Source organism: Geotrypetes seraphini, chromosome 11 (assembly GCF_902459505.1).
Source record: "Geotrypetes seraphini chromosome 11, aGeoSer1.1, whole genome shotgun sequence".
NCBI lineage: Eukaryota > Metazoa > Chordata > Amphibia > Gymnophiona > Dermophiidae > Geotrypetes > Geotrypetes seraphini.
In genome coordinates this window covers 49,872,998-49,890,644 of record NC_047094.1, presented here as the reverse complement: position 1 = coordinate 49,890,644, position 17,647 = coordinate 49,872,998, and the positions used below count along the sequence as shown (strand labels likewise).

Here is a 17,647-nt window from a genome sequence, read left to right as displayed (position 1 = left end):
GCCATTGAGACGCAGTAATTTGATGCTTAATCTCAATGCTCCATATGTCCCGAAGACCAGTTTTTGTTTTTTTATTCATGAATCCAGATATCAATTTATACCATAGTTTAGAGTTCTTATGCTTTCAGGTGGACTTCCTGGGACACCAGGCCCTGGAATCCTTTTTAAAAATCAGCGTTATATTGACCACCTTCAATCTTCAGGTACTATGGACAATTTTAACAACAGGTTACATATCAATCTGATAATTGACTACACTCTGTATATGAGTTCCCAAGCTGAAGTTTCACCCCCTGTACTATATTGCCCAAATGCATGACCCTGCTTTTTTTTAGCTTTAAATTTTAGCTGCCAAGCTCTAGACTATTCCTCAGTTTTTGCTAGATTCCTCCTTATAACTTACATATTTTCCAAGGTATTGTCAACCTTTCCTATTGGCTCTTCCACAATATCATTTATGAAAATATTAAAAGGAAGTGAACCAAGGATAGATCTTCGTAGCAGCATAATAGTAGCAACAATGCTGCAGCACCATTCAAAATTTGGCCCCCAGGCCCACCTAGTTCTACCTAGCCCCGCCCCATTCCAAGTCATGCCCTGTTCCAACCCTGACCCACTCCCTCAATCTGTTCTCGTGCTCAGAGCCACTTCAGGAGGGCATCTGCGCATGTGCAGGTGTGACATGATGATGCCATGTGCATGCGCACATGTGCAGATGTGATGCGATGATATCACGTGCCTGCATGTAATGTCACTGCATTGCATCCATGCATGCGCAGATGCCCTTCCAACGTGGCCCCGAGCTGGAAGCATTTCAAAACCTGGACAAAGTGCCGGGTTTTGGAAAAGCCGTCCAGATGCCTGGATATGGCCTCTAAAAAGATGACATGTCTGGGTAAATCTGGAAGTCTGGTAACCCTAGCCCTAAAGGCAGTTAACTATGCCTGAATTTGGGCCTGTTTAATGGTAAAAATGAACAAATGGAAATGTGAAATTTTAGCTCATGCAGTTATGTTCTTTTCTTTTTTTTTTCTTTCCCATAGAAGAAGCTGAGTGAATCTTCAGGCAAGGGACATTATCCTCAAGAGTAAGTGGACTGTACTGTAGAATCTGTTCTGTGATTATTTACATTTTCTGAGAAATTTTGGATAGGAAGCTTCCTTTTTCTCATTTTATACTCCTGAAGAGCATGCTAATTCCCCCTCCTCATATACTAGGGGTTTTTCTGTTTCCACACTATTTCCTATGGTTCTAAGGGGCTGATGGGTCCAACTTCACAGAGAGGAACTAGTATATCAGAGTAAGGTAAGATTCTTGTGATTCCCACCCCATATATGCAGGGGGATGTAAAAGCTCATCTTGAAAAGGATTTTGCAGTTTGCTGAGGTGAATCAAGAAATAGAACCTGTTGTTCCTTTTGCAGAATTGGAATATCCTGATGGGGCTAAGCAGAGACTGCTAGTTTTTTGGGCAACTCTGAGCCACTGCCTTTTTTGTTTGCACTTCATATTACTTGTGGGAGCAGTTTTATATATACAGTGGTACCTTGGAATCCGAACTTAATCCGTTCCAGAACCCCATTCGAGTTCCAAAACGCTCGAGTTCCAAGACAAGTTATCCCTTTGAAAAGAATAGAAACTGGATTAATCCGTTCCTTGGTCCCACAAACTCTGCAAGATTGGGCCTACCTGACAGAAACAGCAAGATCAGGATCCCCAGCAGCAGAGGCAGCAAGATCAGGATCCCCAGTAGCAGAGGCAGCATGATCGGGACCCCCAGCAGCAGAGGCAGCAAGATCGGGATCCCCAACGGCAAGACAGCAAGATTGGCAATGGCAGCTGCAAGTGGTGTTCAGCCCAAAGCTACCCTCCCAGGCGGAAACAGGAAGCTGCGTCAGAGGGGATACTTTGGGCTTAGCACTGCTTGCAGTTTGGATTCCAAAGCAGCGTTCAGATTCCGGGGCAAAAATGAAGAAAAAAAAAGTTTGGATTCCAAATTGTTCGGATTCCTTCTGTGCATATTTGGATTCTTGAGTCTTTTTTTTGTGATCTGTCTCAATGGCTTTTCCTGTCTCAGGCCCTTTAAGAACTGACACAGCCAGCAGCTAGTGAAGTAATTGAACAGTTGCTATAATTTATTTATTTATTTAAAAATTTATATACCACATACAACTATGAGATTTCCAAGTCACATACATAAAATCTTGTTTCCCTACGTTTCCACATTTAACATAGACATATGGGGTAAAAAATGCAGAGGTCTGCATCTAACCTCTCTTTCTGTTGTGTTTATATATTTATTCATTCAGCATTTGATGTACTACTATTGGAAAAAAAAAAAAAAAACACCCAGGGATAGGGTATGGCAGAGCCATGGGTTGGGGAGGGGCGGGATCATGGGTCCTCTTTTTTGACTCTACAGATATGGTAACCCTAAGAAGAGCAGATGTGAGAGATGTTCTGACTGAGCCATAGAAGAAAAGTGGACAGAAGGCAGCTGCATAACACACTGTTTTTAATAGTAACTCTTTTTTTTCTCAGAAAAGATAAGCAAATTCCTGTTTGACTAAGGGCTCCTTTTACTAAGCTGCGCTAGCGGCTACACGCTAACGCCTCCATAGACCTGGCGTTAGTTAGTGCACGCTAATCTTCAGCGGGGGTTAGCAAACGCTAATCTTCAGCGCGTGCTAAAAATGCTAGCGCATCTTAGTAAAAGGAGCCCTAAGTGATCATTCAGGGAGGATGTTTGTGATTCATCCAGACTCTGAGGACACCATTTTGAATATACATTGAAATGTGTGTATATCCTGCATGTGGCTAACAGCATTGTCTGTTTTGTTGGAAATATCTCTAGATTATTTATGACAGTATTTACAGCCTTGTATGATAGCCTAATCCCAAGGATTTTAGTGTGATTCACAACTTTTGGAAAGGGAAATATCTCAGGGCCAGATGCAAAAAACTCACCATGCATTTAACGTTCATCGCTAAACAATTTTAACAGGTATAGCGACAAAGTATTGTATCTATTGATGCACATAACGGCAAATTGCGATATATTCTGTGGTTTGTAGCAATCTCTGATAATTGTATGTACATCTGACATAATAAAACGCTAAGCGCACATGCGCACTCCTACCTGCGTGATCCGTGATCCGTAGATCCATGACCAGCAGGAGTGCGCATGCGCGCTTACAACGGCCCCACACTCGCGGACACCAAGATAATGTTGCGGTCTGGCCAGCTCCCTTAAGTTTATTTTTAAAGTTCAAAGCCGCCGCCGCAGCTCCTCTCACAAGCCGTACCTGCGTTGGAGAAGGCTTCTGATGCAGGCGGAGATCATGAGCGGAGCTGCCGTGGCACCTTTAAACTTAAAAATAACTCTGGCAAGGGACTAAGGGAGCCGGCCAGACCGCGGGAAGGGAAGGGGGGAATTGCAGCTCCTGCTGCACAGGGGCGTGGAGGAGGATGGAAATACCGCTGCTGCACAGAGAAGTGGAGGGGGAGAGAATGCTGCTGCGGCTTCTGCACAGGGAAGTGGGGGGTGGGGTGAAAGGAAATGGAGGTGGAGGGACTGCTGCTGCAACTGCTGCACAGGGAAGTGGGGGGAGGGAAATGCTGCTGCACAGGGAAGTGGGGTGGGGGAAATGATGCTGCAGAAGGAAATGGATGGGAGGGAATGCTGCTGCTGGGGGGAGGGAAATGCTGCTGCTGCATAGGGGGTAGGGAGAGACACATAGAAAGAAAGACAGACAGCAGGAGGGAGACAGAAAGAAAGGAAGAAAACACAGGGACAGGAAGAGAGACAGAAAGACAGACAGACAAAAGGGGCCAGGGAGGGAGACAGACAGAAAGAAAGACAGCGGGAGGGAGAGAGACAGAAAGAAAGAGACAGGGATAGGGAGAGAGACAGAAAGAAAGACAGATAGACATATATTCTAGTACTCGTTAATGTAACGGGCTTCAAGACTAGTATACTATATTACAACAAGCTCATTAATATTGAAATGAGCACTCCAATCGATGCCCATATGATGCACAAAATGATGTACCAGTTTTTAACGCTTTGAACTCTCCGATAGGTCTGGAGGTGCCGATAGCGTTAAAAAATGCTGAACAGCTTTTTTTTTTTTTTAATGGGCTTAGATGATGTGTGTTACATATGCACAATCTGTACTCATTAAAATTTTTTTTTAAAGTCATGATGGCTCCTGTACAGAAAAAGTACAAGCGATAACATGGAAAAAGAGACCTTGTCTTAAAATATAGCACATGAACAGAAAAGGCAAGTGAGATGTCCAAATCAACCAGTGGACATTTTATTGAGCATAGAAAAACTCTACAGGGTTGTTTGTTTTGTCACATGGAGTACACATGTACTTCATTTGACAAAAAAACAACCATGTAGAGTTTGTCTATACTCAGTAAAATTTCCACTGGTTGATTTGGACATCTTACTTGCCTTTTCTGTTTGTCCTTGAACAGAAAAAAAAATTGGCAGGCCACTCAGACCCCACCACACCCTGACCCCATCCCATCCCCATGAAATTGGCAGGAGTGATGCCCACTCCCTCCTGCCTCAGCCACTCATACCCCCCACGCACTCCGATTTACCCCCCATATCTTATTCAGAAGATCAACAGTAGGGATGCCCATTCCCTTCTGCCGGCAGGCCTACTTCTTCAAAATGGTGGGCCTTCCTCTTCCCGGTGCATCCTGGGTGCACTGGGAGGAGCCTAAGGCTCTGATTGGTCCAAGTACCAAAGGCTCCTTCCATAGGATCCACCAGGAAGGGGAAGGCCTGCCGTTTTGAAGAGGTGAGCCTGCCAGCAGGAGGTAGTGGGCATCCCTCCTGATGATCTCTTGAATAAGATACGGGGTGGGTTGGGGGCTTGGGGGGAGGATACGGGGATGGGGCGTGGAGGGAATCTGGATGGCCACCAAGGCAGGAGCAAGTGGCCATCTCCTGATGATATTCCTTGTGGGGTCTGGGTGGCCTGCCGATTTTTGTTTTTGTTTGGGGGCTGTTGTTGGGCAGCTATTTGGGTTTCCTCTGCCGGCTTTGCATGTCAGTTGCTTTTCCAGCATCTGATCAGATGGGATTATGGTGGATCTCCATGAAACTTGTTTGCATGCGAAATTGTTTCAACATTGATCACCATTTTAAAATCGGACAATTTGCCAGCATTACAGCAACCCAAAATATTTTACTGGCGATATTAGAGAATCTGGTCCTCAGTTATACTTACTTCCTAACACTCCTCCGACTCTAGGTGGTGGGTATGAAACCTTAGTCCTTTAAGTACTATCCTACTGCCTTCAGTATCATAGAACTCAGGAAAACTTCTGATCCATGAGAATTGTTTGAAACTAACTCACTCCCTCTGTTTTGTAGGTCAGGGGAGAATGGTAAACTTAGTGATGAAAGATGGGCCGAAATAAGGAAGCAGCTGAGAGAATTCACACACAGCACTCAGGTAAATTCAGAAAGCTCTCTGCTACCCCATCTCACTCCACACATTACATTACATTACATTACATTACATTAGAGATTTTTATTCCGCCTGTGCCTTTCGGTTCTAATCTAACAGCAGGTGGGAAAAACCTCATCATTTCACCTAATCTGCCAATGTCAGAGAAAGTAATGATGGAGAGAAATGTGTGTGAAACCTAAGTACAGGAGCATAACTTCTAAGGCCCATGCAATGTCCTGAAATCTCTAGCTTCTGCAGTTTTTCAGATGTTGTCTATCAGCAGACCTCCATATAATCTCTGAAAAACTTCCTATGTAGTTTTGAGAACAGGGAAACAGCATGGCCCACTATAGAAGTGAAGGAAGCGATCAGAGACAAGAAGACCTCGTTTAAGGAATGGAAAAGGTCAAAAATGGATAAAAACTGGAAAAAGCACAAACAACATTAAAACAAGTACCACAAGGAGGTAAGAAGGTCCAAAAAGACTATGAGGGAAAAATAGCCAAGGAGGCGAAAAACTTCAAGCTGTTCTTTCGATATGTTAAAGGGAAACGCCGGCGAAGGAAGCGTGGGGCCGTTGGATGACCATGGAATAAAGAGAGCGCTAAAGGAGGACAAAGCCATCACTGACAAACTGAACACATTTTTTGCGTCTGTCTTTACCGAAGAGGATATACGCAACATATCGGAATCCAATAGGGCATACGCAGGAAATGAGGAAGGGAAACTGACAGGGATGATGGTCAGTCTAGAAGAGTTATGTAGGCAGATTGATAGGCTTAAAAATGATAAATCCCCGGGACTGGATGGCATCCATCTGAAGGTGATCAAGGAACTGAAAGGGGCTCTAGCTGAACTGCTACAACTAATAGCCAATCTGTCGATCAAATCGGGAAAGATGGTAGAGGCGCTGATAAAGGACTGCATCATTGATCACCTTGATGGACACGAGCTGATGAGGACCAGCCAGCACAGCTTTAGCAAGGAAAGATCTTGCTTGACAAACTTGCTGCACTTTTTCGAGGAAGTAAACAGCCAGATAGACAAGAGCGAGTCGGTCGACATTGTATATCTGGATTTTCAGAAGGCGTTTGACAAGGTCCCGCATGAACGACTACTTTGAAAAATTGTAAGCCATGGAATCGAGGGCAAAATCCTCATGTGGATTAAAAACTGGTTGGTGGATAGGAAACAGAGAGTGGGGGTAAATAGACAATACTTGGACTGGAAAAGCATCACGAGTGGAGTGCCACAGGGTTCAGTGCTTGGGCTCGTGCTCGTCAACCTATTTATAGATGACTTTGAAACTGGTACGATGAGCAAAGTGATTAAATTTGCAAATGATACGAAGTTATTCAGAGTGGTGAAGACGCAGAAGGATTGCAAAGACCTGCAACGTGCCATAAACACGCTCGAGAAATGGGCTGCCACATGGCAAATGAGTGTAAGGTGATGCATGTCGGTAACAAAAATCTTATTCACGAATACGGCATGTCTGGCGGAGAGACTCCCCTGGAAAGAGACCTTGGAGTACAGGTCGACAAGTTGATAAAACCATCAGTGCAATGCGTGGCAGTTGGCAAAAAGGGTGAACAGAATGCTAGGAATGATTAAGAAGAGGATCACAAGCAGATCAGAGAAGGTTATCATGCCGCTGTACCAGGCCATGGTATGCCCCCACCTGGAATACTGCATCCAGCACTGGTCGCCGTACATGAAGAAGGACACGGTACTATTCGAAAGGGTCCAGAGAAGAGCGACTAAAATGGTTAAAGGGCTGGAGGAGCTGCCATACAGTGAGAGATTAGAGAAGCTGGGCCTCTTCTCCCTTGAAAAGAGGAGATTGAGAGGGACATGATCGAAACATTCAAGATAATGAAGAAAATAGATTTAGTAGATAAAGACAGGTTGTTCAGCCTCTCCAAGGTAGAGAGAACGAGAGGACACTCTCTAAAGTTAAAAGGGGATAAATTCCATATAAACGTAAGGAAGTTCTTCTTCACCCAGAGAGTGGTGGAATACTGGAACGCTCTTCCGGAGGCTGTTATAGGCGAAAACACCCTCCAGTGATTCAAGACAAAGTTAGACAAGTTCCTGCTGAACCAGAACATACACAGGAAAGGCTAGTCTCAGGGCAGTGGTCTTTGACCAAAGGGCTGCCGCGTGAGCGGACTGCTGGCACGATGGACCACTAGTCTGACCCAGCAGCAGCAATTCTTATGACTGTGAAAAACTGCAATATACCTATATTCAATGCTACTGATTCTCCAGTAACATCAGGAAGAAAATATCCACATGTATTGTGATGTTATCCAGTAATAGCAGCTTTCCAGACAATCTTTTAAAACTTGTACACTACTGAAATATTGCTCCTTTTGTTGCTACCCTAATGTCAGTCTTATTTATCTGCTCAATGCCAGCATTTACATATTGGGCCCATAGTGTGTTATTTAAATAGTAAAACATGTTGATTCTGCTATCCTTTAGTAGCAAAATTGGATAGCCTTGAAGACACTGGTGCTTCGGTTCAGGAAGGAAGGGGGGGGATTGAGATCTGGGTTAAACAAAGTTTCTAATACAGCACTCTCAAGCAACCAGAAAAACAGTTATCTGATATCCACTAATCCCCATAGTTACTGGATAACTGAGATTCTACTGTACTTAATTTAGGAGAGAGAAAGCTTAACCTTTCACACCTGTAGAACAAGCTAAAGATGAGCTGGAATACATTTGCTTGGCAATATAATGAAGCTCTCATTGCTGCTACCTGCCAGGTTCCTACTTGCATTAGCTGGAAGCTTTAACTTTGATTTGATTTAACTTTTTTTAGTCTTGTTCTATTATAGGTTGAACTGAAATCATAATGAGATTTAGTATTGTACAAAATGCTTGTATTCTTATCATTCCTGTTACATTCCTTTGAGTGTCTGAATAAAATAAATACTCATTAAAAAGCAGGTTTCAGTTGTTCCCATTCTGTGTGCCATGGTCTATTTCTTTTAGGAGGAGCTGGAGAGGGAGAGGAGTCAGTTATTATCAAGATCCATTGTGGCAGAAGAACAGCTGGCAGAGCTGCAGGAATATGTAGACAAACATTTGGGAAGGTAAATTCAATCAATCTCTTTTTCTCAGATTGTGGCATCAGATGCAGCGGCAGGGGCACTCCAGTTTTATATGTGTCCCAAGTTCAGTTTGGGATAAGATATTTATTCTACCCATCTAACACAGACATGCTGGTTTATATGGTAACAGCAACTTCAGATGCTCATACAGTACATTCTTGTTAGACATCTGCTATAATAAAACGCTAAGCGCGCATGCGCACTCGTACCGCGTGTTCCCTGATCTGTATGTCTGTGGCCGGCAAGAGTGCATATGCGCGCTTAAAATTATCTCACACTCGCGGCAGCAGAACCCAAAGTGAATTACAATGACCCCACACTCAGGGCAGCAGAACCCAAACTGAATCGCGGATCCAACAGCCCTGGCAGCTGAACTAAATAGCGGCCCGGGAAGAGAAGCGCTGACAAAAAAAGACTCCAGCCGCTTTGCCGGCTCCCCACTCACTCCGTAAGTAATTTCTTCGCTGTCTGACCCTCCCATCCCTTCCTGACGTCTGACCGGCTCACTTAGTCCTTTGCCGCCGCCCCCCTTCCCTTCCCGCGGTCCCAACTCCAAACCTACCGACTCCAGCAGTGTCCGCATCACTCTGCACATGCTGCTTCGGGGCCTTCTATTGTCCTGATTTGCTCTGTCTCATCTCTGATGATGCTATCAGGGACGTGCCAGAGTAAATCAGGGCAGTAGAAGGTCCCGAAGCAGCGTGTGTAGAGTGCTGCAGATGCTGCTGGAATCGACAGGTTTGTTGGGACCGTGGGAAGGGAAGGGGGGGCGGTAAGGGACTAAGGGAGCTGGCCAGACCATGGGAAGGGAAAGGAAGGGTAGGGGAAATGCTGCTGCTGCACAGAGAAGTGGTGTGGGGGGAGGGAAATGGAGGGGGAGGGAATGCTGCTGCTGTGGCTGCTGCACACGGAAGTGGGGGGGATCGAAATGCTGCTGCTGCACAGGGAAGTAGGGTGGGGAAATGCTGCTGCACAGGGAAATGGAGAGGGATGGAATGCTGCTGTGGCTGCTGCACAGGGAAGTGGGGAGAGAGAAATGCTGCTGCATAGGAGGCAGGGAGAGAGACAGATAAATAGAAAGACAGCGGGAGGAAGGGAGACAAAAAGAAAAGAAGAAAGACAAAGGGGGCCAGGGAGAGAGACAGACAGAAAGAAAGACAGCAGGAGGGAGAGAGAGACAGAAATAAAGACAGACAGACATATATTCTATTACCCATTAATGTAACGGGCTAGTTGAACAATAATCTTTCAGTAGTGTTGATCTATGTTTCCTCTAAGCTGAGCTCATGAGCAATTGATCATAAATTCTAGGAGTGTTGCTCACAGATATTACATGATCATTTATAAAAAATACTTGCAAATCTGGAAAATCGTTGGGTTTTAGAACTTGTTGATTACACACAGAAAATATTTTAGAACTTGTTGCTCACATGAGAAAAAATGTGCATGCAACCAGCCAATCCTTAGAGGGAGCATTGGTGTTGATGTTCCCCATCCTCCTCCTACTCAAGCAGAAGGTCCCTATCCATTTTCATTGTGATATTAGCACTATAAACCACTGTGGTTTTGAATTGAAAAGCAACGTATCAAATATATTAAACTAAACAGTGAGACTACACCCTACCATTAAAAAAACTCTCTTTATCTCAGGGATTTCACATGTATTACCTCGTTCTTCATAGGTCTGCTAATGCAGCCTGGTTCTGGAGGATTGGATAAAGTTATCCGGCACCCAAGGGTTGGTGTAGTTTCTGGTTGCTTGAGAGTTACTTTTAAAAATACTACTGTTGCTGCTGTCCTCCCACTCCAAACTACTCCCTCCCCCCCCTCCAAGGCCACCAGTACTACTCTTTCCTTTGCGCTGCTGTCTACCTCCTCCACCCACTGACCAGCACTATGCTAGTGCAGAAACAGCCTGCTGCCATAATCCCATCTGATCAGTCACTGGAAAAACAACTGACATATGCGCAGAGCTGAAAGGGGAAGCCCAAACAGCTGAGCGGCAGGGGAAGCCCCGAAGCAGCCTCCAGCTGCTCAGCTGTTCAGGGCAGGAAGACTTTCTTTTTTTCGTAGTGGACACAGATGCTATGTGTTAAGCACAATATCTGTCCCCATTTTAAAAAAAATGTCATGCTGTTTCCCCCCCCCCCCACAATGGCCCCCTCCTGACAACGGCTTGTAAATATCAGCAGCTGGGATGCCCACTCGCTTCTGCCTTATGGCCACTTGGACCCCCTCCATGCCCCCTCCCCCCATATCACTCTCCCCCACAACCCACCCCTCGTACCTTATTCAGAAGATCATCAGGCGGGATGCTCACTCTATCCTGCTAGCAACTATTATAAAAGTCATTCTATGTATCTTAAAAAAAAATTCCATCAAATGTTAATCAACTGTTATTGAAGCTTATGCTCAGAGACATGAAGGCGAATGTACCGCCTCACCACCCAATCATCACATTGTTCAATACAGTGTCAAAATGATAACAGTAGTCACTATTGAATTTATAAGAGCCAAACGGGCTATAAGTTTAACATTAGAGAATGACACGGTGGCGGTTTACCCGCGGCCACCGCATTTTAGCCACGGGTCACCCGCCGAAAACGGGGAAGAAAACTAGCAGTCGCTGCGGCGACGGGGACAAGGCCATTCACCGCCCGCGGGGCGGTGAATGGTCTTGTCCCCGCAGTGAGGCATGAAGGATCGCGCGGTCCCCGCAGCTCACACCCGCCTGCCCAATCGATTCTAGTGTTTAGCCAGCTCTCTCCCTTCTCCTCACCTTAGTTTGTAGATTTTCTTTTTCGGCGACCCGCACGCTATCAGAGAGCCGCGCACCCGCTGCTGCTCAGTTTCGATCTTCTGCTCTGACGCAACTGGAAACAGGAAGTTGCAGAAGATTGAACACTGAGCAGCCGCGCGTGCGCGGCTCTTTGGGAAAGCGTGCAGGTCGCCGAAAAAGAAAACCTATAAACTAAGGTGAGGAGAAGGGAGAGAGCTGGCTAAACACTAGGATCGATTGGGCAGGCAGGTAGTGGCTGCGGGGACCGTGCGATCGCTAGTGTTCCCGGCTCAAATTGGAAGGAGGGAGTGAAAGGGAAAAGGATTCTGGGCCAAGGGGATGAAGTCGGAAAGAAAAACCCACAGCAGGAAAGAAAGGGAAGGACTGGCAGGTGAGCCAGATGCTAGAAGCAGGGGGGGGGAAGAAAGAGGGAAAAAAGCTAGATGGGGTTGAAAAGAAGAGACACACTGGTATGGAAGAGGAAGATAGGGGAAATCTGGACACAGGAAGGTAACAGAAAGAGGGGAAATTATGTGCATGGGGCATAGGGACAGAGACATAAAAGGGACATGCCATGGGGATGGTATATGGACACAGGGGGGGCAATGACAGATACATAGGGGAGATATTAGAAATGGAGAAAATAGGAGCACAGAAGCGAGATGGTTTGTGGGGATGGGACAGGGACCAAGCTTGCAGGCTCCAGTGGCTTGCACAAATTACATTGTAACGTGCCATGAAAATAAGAGGAAGATAGGTAGATAGGCCATGCGAGAGGAGCTGAAGGGTAGTAGAAAGGAACAGATGGTAAAGGAGGGAGGGAAGGGTGGTGGTGGAAAGGAATAGAACAGACATTGAAGGAGGGTGGAGAGGAACAGACCCCCAAGGGAAATGTGGAAGACAGAGTGGGAAGAAGACAGATGCCAGACTATGAGGGAAGAAGATGGGTGCTAGACCAATTGGGGGGGGGGGGGTTAAAGGAGAGGCACAGTAACAGCAAATGGAAGACGCAGAGAGAAGACACACAGTGGATGGAAGGAATTCAATGAGAAGATGTGGAAAGCAGAAACCAGACAACAAAGGTAGAAAAAAAAATTATATTTATTTATTTATTTTTTGCTTTAGGATAAAATAGTATATTAGTTGTGTTGATAAAAATTTATAAACAAAGCCCTGCCAGCTGAACATCTCTTTCTCTAGTTCAGCAGCAGGAACTTTGATTTATAAGAAAGGAATAAGCTAAATATTACAGTACTAAGGCTTATATGGATGCAGCGGGGACGGTGACGGGGCGGTGAATGGGATGGCAGTGGCAGTGACGGGGCGGTGAAAGGGATGGCGGTGACGGTGACGGGGCGGTGAAGGGAACGGCGGTGACGGGGCGGTGCAGAGGATGGTGGGCCGGTGACGGGGCGGTGACGGGGACAGATTTTTTCCCCGTGTCATTCTCTATTTAACATCTTATATTGATGACTGTAAGATGAAAAAACTTAGCTTTCTAAATTCACTGGTTCCAACGTGACACATTTCGGGCCTGCTTCAGGGAACCGACATTGCTCTGCTACACCACCTCAAACTTTGGGTAATGAAGTCTTGTGTAACATCAAAACTATCACATACTCGCCATAAAGTTTAACTTCTTCCTGGACTTCATTACCCAAAGTTTGAGGTGGTGTAGCAGAGCAATGTCGGTTCCCTGAAGCAGGCCCGAAATGTGTCACGTTGGAACCAGTGAATTTAGAAAGCTAAGTTTTTTCATCTTACAGTCATCAATATAAGATGTTAAACTTATAACCCGTTTGGCTCTTATAAATTCAATAGTGACTACTGTTATCATTTTGACACTGTATTGAACAATGTGATGATTGGGTGGTGAGGCGGTACATTCGCCTTCATGTCTCTGAGCATAAGCTTCAATAACAGTTGAATAACATTTGATGGAATTTTTCTGTAAAGATACATAGAGTGACTTTTATAATAGTTGCTATATCCTTTTTTGGTCACTCAACATTAGTATTTTGGTTGAGTTATTTGCCCTTTTCTTTATTTTTGACTCACTCTATCCTGCTGGCAGACCCGCCTCTTCAAATTAGTGGGCCTTCCCCTTCCCGGTGCATCCTATATGAGGGTCCTTAGGCATAGGGTTATCAGAAGTCCAGATTTCCCTAGACATGTCCTCCTTTTCAAAACCCGGCACTTTGTCTGGGTTTTGAAAAACTATATCGGGCAGGAAGTCCGCGTATGCACAGCTGTCACACAATGAAAACCTGGCAACTCTGCTTAGGCATCTGGGCCAATCAGAGACTTAGGCTCTTCCCAGTGCATCCCAGGATACACTGGGAAGAGGAAGGCCCTCCGTTTTGAAGAGGCAGGCTTGCCAGGAGGAGGGAGTGGACATCCCATCTGCCTATCTTCTCAATAAGGTATGGGGGAGAGGGTCATGGGGGGTTATGAGTGGCTGAGGCAGGAGCCAGTGGGCATCCCTCCTGCTGATATTCAATTTATCAACGTTGCAGTAGAAAAATCAGGCAATGGCAGTTGTGGAGCAAGACAGGAAGAGCTCAGTGCAGTGCCAGTGGTAACTGAGATGGGTATGGTGATTTCTGAGACTGAGGAGGATAACACAAAATAAGTCTCCTTGGGGCTGGAGAAGAAAGAATTGTGGAGGCATGCAGCTCCTGAAACAAGACAGTTAACCTGACAACAAACTTTAGGACTCATAGAGGAAGAAACCCACGAGGACATAGAATAAAACCCAGCTAGAGTTGCTGAGCATAGGATAGGATAAGACCTAAAATGGAACACTTGTGTTTCTAATCAATGCCTTTAAAAATCAATTTTCTTTCCTGGAATGTAATTACTATTTTGGGTTGTTTGTTTTTTTAGCTAAAATGAGCACTTCTGAAAGTGCTTCAGAGTTTGTTTCATCATGAAATAGAGAGAGGGAGAAAGAGATTGGTAGAGAGAAGGAAGAAAGACTGATATAGCCACCTCCACATCCTGTTCAATCTCCTCATTCACACACAGCTCACACCCTAAAACCTCCAATTAGATCCCCTCACCGTAAATCTCTCCCTTTTCTCTTTCACCCCTCTCTCCAAACTCTATATGCTATATCCAATCCAAATGTGGGCTGCACTCTCACTCCACTCAAGATTGAACACTAAGTAGAAGGGGCCTGCTTGGAATCTAACTGTAATAATGATCTCTAATAGCACTGAAGGCTTGAACAGCCAGCCCATTGTCAATGGCCACCACTGCTTCCTGTGTACTTGTTCTTGTTTATGATCCTATATCTTCCAGCAGGGAAGACTCGCTGTGTGACAGCAAGGACATACAGACCAATCCCTCGCCATCTGAGTCCCTGTCAGAAAGGTCCACAGGATCCTGGTCAGCCACTGTTAATGACTCTGATGCACCCTGGGAGCCCAAGGCTCCTTGTGCAACCCTTGGCTCGCTGCCAGACCTCTTATGAAAATCCTGACAATCCAAATAAGCTTTCCACATCAAAATAACAAGTTCAGGAGAAAAGGCCTTACTAGGCATCAGTGAGCCCCCTTTATTTAACTCCACCTTACGTCTCTTGGACTCCACAGCTTCCACATTCTTATGCTTAGTTACGCTGCTGTTCTGAGGCTCCGGGAGGGATATTCTCATAGTAGACAGATCCCCCAGAGGTTCCTCAGCCCTAGAGACCAAAGGGAAGGCTTAGCATGGCACGTGGTGCAAGGGAGCTCTTCTGGCATCCAATCAGCATAAATTTGGCATGAATTAGGGGTATAAGAGCCTGAGGACTCATTTGTCCAGTTTTCAGGCAAAATGAGGTGATTTGAAGGATCTGGAGTACTTTGAAAAAAATTGGAACATCCAAGATGGTCACTGTGGTAGTGTTTTGGTACCAAAAAACAGCTCAAAATACCTTAACTAAAAGTTTTTTTTTAACCCACAGAAAACAGGATTTTAGGGATGGGGGGCCCTACAGGATGCAGCAGAAACCTTTAAAAATAGGGATTTCAGAATCACTCGATTTTATCTATAGGCAGTAATAGCCTTACTCACTGTGACATGGTCTGAAGGTGCTGCAGCCTGCCTCAGCTCTAAGAAGTAGCTGGATCTGTAGGAAGAATCTCTGCCTCAATTAGCTAGTCCTCCAAATGCTGAGATCTTTGGGCTGCCAGTCAGACCACGGTCAGACTGATCTTCAACTCCCGCAGAACTATGCACACAAAGGGGGGGGGGAGGCAAAATTGCAGCCAGCACCCTGAAGAGCCCCACGGAGTCCCCTGCATTCAAGCCTTGCAATTCAGTAGGCAAGCTAAGCTACTAGAGATGTGGACCCTGAGCTCCACAATAGTTTCTGCAGGCTACCAAACAGGTCCCCAAAGGATTATTACCCTGCTTCTCTTCATGCAGGTAGAGCTGTTCTCTCACTTGGGAGCCCTGGTGTACTGATAGCTGCAAAATAACCATGAAAAAAACAATAAAGAAATACACAGAGCAGATTAGAAAGACACCTTCTGGCTTGCAAACAGAAGGAAAAACTGAAGGGGGTAGAAGAGCTTTCTAGAGGAGCAGTAGTTGAAAACCTGGAATGGATTCCTTTTGCATGGCTCACAAACTTGGGGAGAACACCCTACTGTCCAGAATGAAACACTTGTTGCACTAGAACAGTGGTAGGCAATTCCTGTCCTTGAGAGACATAAGCAGGTCAGGTTTTCAGGATATCCACAATAAATATGCATGAGATAGATTTGCATCTCAAGGAGTTAGTGCATGCAAATCCATCTCATACATATTCATTGTGGATATCCTGAAATCCTGACCTGCCTGTGGCACTTGTGGACTGGAATTGCCTACCCCTGCACTAGAAAACCGAATATAATGATAAAGAAAACACCATGATGGCATTGATTATAGAGTTGTTGGTCCCAAGCAATTACTTGATGAATCCATGGCAAGAGAGAGAGAATCTTCAAGTACCAAACAATGCAGTCCAAGACCCATGAACTCCAGAAATAAATGTTAGTCGTAAATTTGAGAGAATGAGATCATATTCCACATGCCTCGACATAGGTGTAAGGTTCATTCATATCATGGTATGTGCAAAACTAACTCATTTGGAGAAATTGCCCCTGAGTGAAACTATATGAACATTTCTTTTCACCTATTTTCCTTGAAAATCATCTTTAAATTCTGCTAAGTTTTACCCAAGGGATTCTTTAAATTCATACACATTTATGTCCCTATCTTCTACAATGATACCAATAGACAGATGCACAGCAGAAAAAGCCAGTTTCAGATACAAAAAACAAAGCTATCTGCTTTAGTTTCTGCCTGACTGAAGTATTCTCTATTTTTTTTCTCACTGTAGATATAAGCAGGAGATTGTCAGGCTACGGAAACTCATTGGAAATGAGATACCACGGGCTTTCAGTGCTGATGTTTCCCAGAACTATGTACCACGTGCATCCAAGAAGGTCACCAGCCAGGAGTTTTAACTTTTGTAAAATATGACGAGTAGAACACCAGAAAGAAGCAAGAAACATTACTTGAAGGATGACATCTAATGTTCCCATTGTTTGTCTCTTTATACTTAATTACTGAACCTATCTTCTCAGTGTAGTAACAGCCAAAGATGTTCTGTTTAGTGGGCAGATGCCTGGGCTACCATCCGGAGAAACAAATCTCAGCTTAAAGGACTACAAGGAAAAGACAATCTAACTGATTGGAATGTTTAAAAGATATAGAACATGAATATTCATGCACTAAAAGTAATGCAGACTTTTTCCTTTAGAATATCCATCATTCTTTGTAACATTTTCATGTTTAACTTTCATCATGTTTAATGTTCTGCTTATCCCTAATGGAGCACAGGCATAACTGTGAGTACTGGATATCTGGCATGGATGACAGAATTAAAATTGAGGAGCTACCACATGAGAAACCACTAGTCATCCTTTTGTTAGTAGCACTTCTCGATCTTGCTTCCAATATGACCTATTTTAATAATAATAATAATAATAATAATAATAACTTTATTCTTATATACCGCCAACAATCTTGCGACTTCTAGGCGGTTCACAATAACGAGAAACTATATATACAGCGAATTACAGAGTATAACAGTGTACATCTGATGATAAGAACATTAAAGATAATAACAACAGTTCGTATGCTGCAGGGCCGTGATGTGCCATGCGGCTTACGTAGGATTAGAGAAATTTCATAAATAGAATGGGGTATTCATAGTTAGTGATTAGGGGTTAACAGTTT

The 17,647-nt window shown here is 44.7% G+C and overlaps 1 protein-coding gene across 2 annotated transcripts in view; it reads left to right on the top strand.

The window, feature by feature from the left end:
- Nucleotides 1–17,306, top strand: part of CCDC78 (coiled-coil domain containing 78) — a 144,986-nt gene extending 127,680 nt beyond the window's left edge. For both annotated transcript variants that reach the window (XM_033915014.1, XM_033915013.1), the window contains exons 19-22: nt 1,044–1,087; nt 5,395–5,476; nt 8,477–8,577; nt 16,746–17,306. In XM_033915014.1, coding sequence (XP_033770905.1) covers nt 1,044–1,087; nt 5,395–5,476; nt 8,477–8,577; nt 16,746–16,872 — 354 coding nt within the window. In that variant the 3' untranslated portion in view covers nt 16,873–17,306. The remainder of the gene's footprint in view (nt 1–1,043; nt 1,088–5,394; nt 5,477–8,476; nt 8,578–16,745) is intronic.
- Nucleotides 17,307–17,647: the final 341 nt, after the last annotated feature.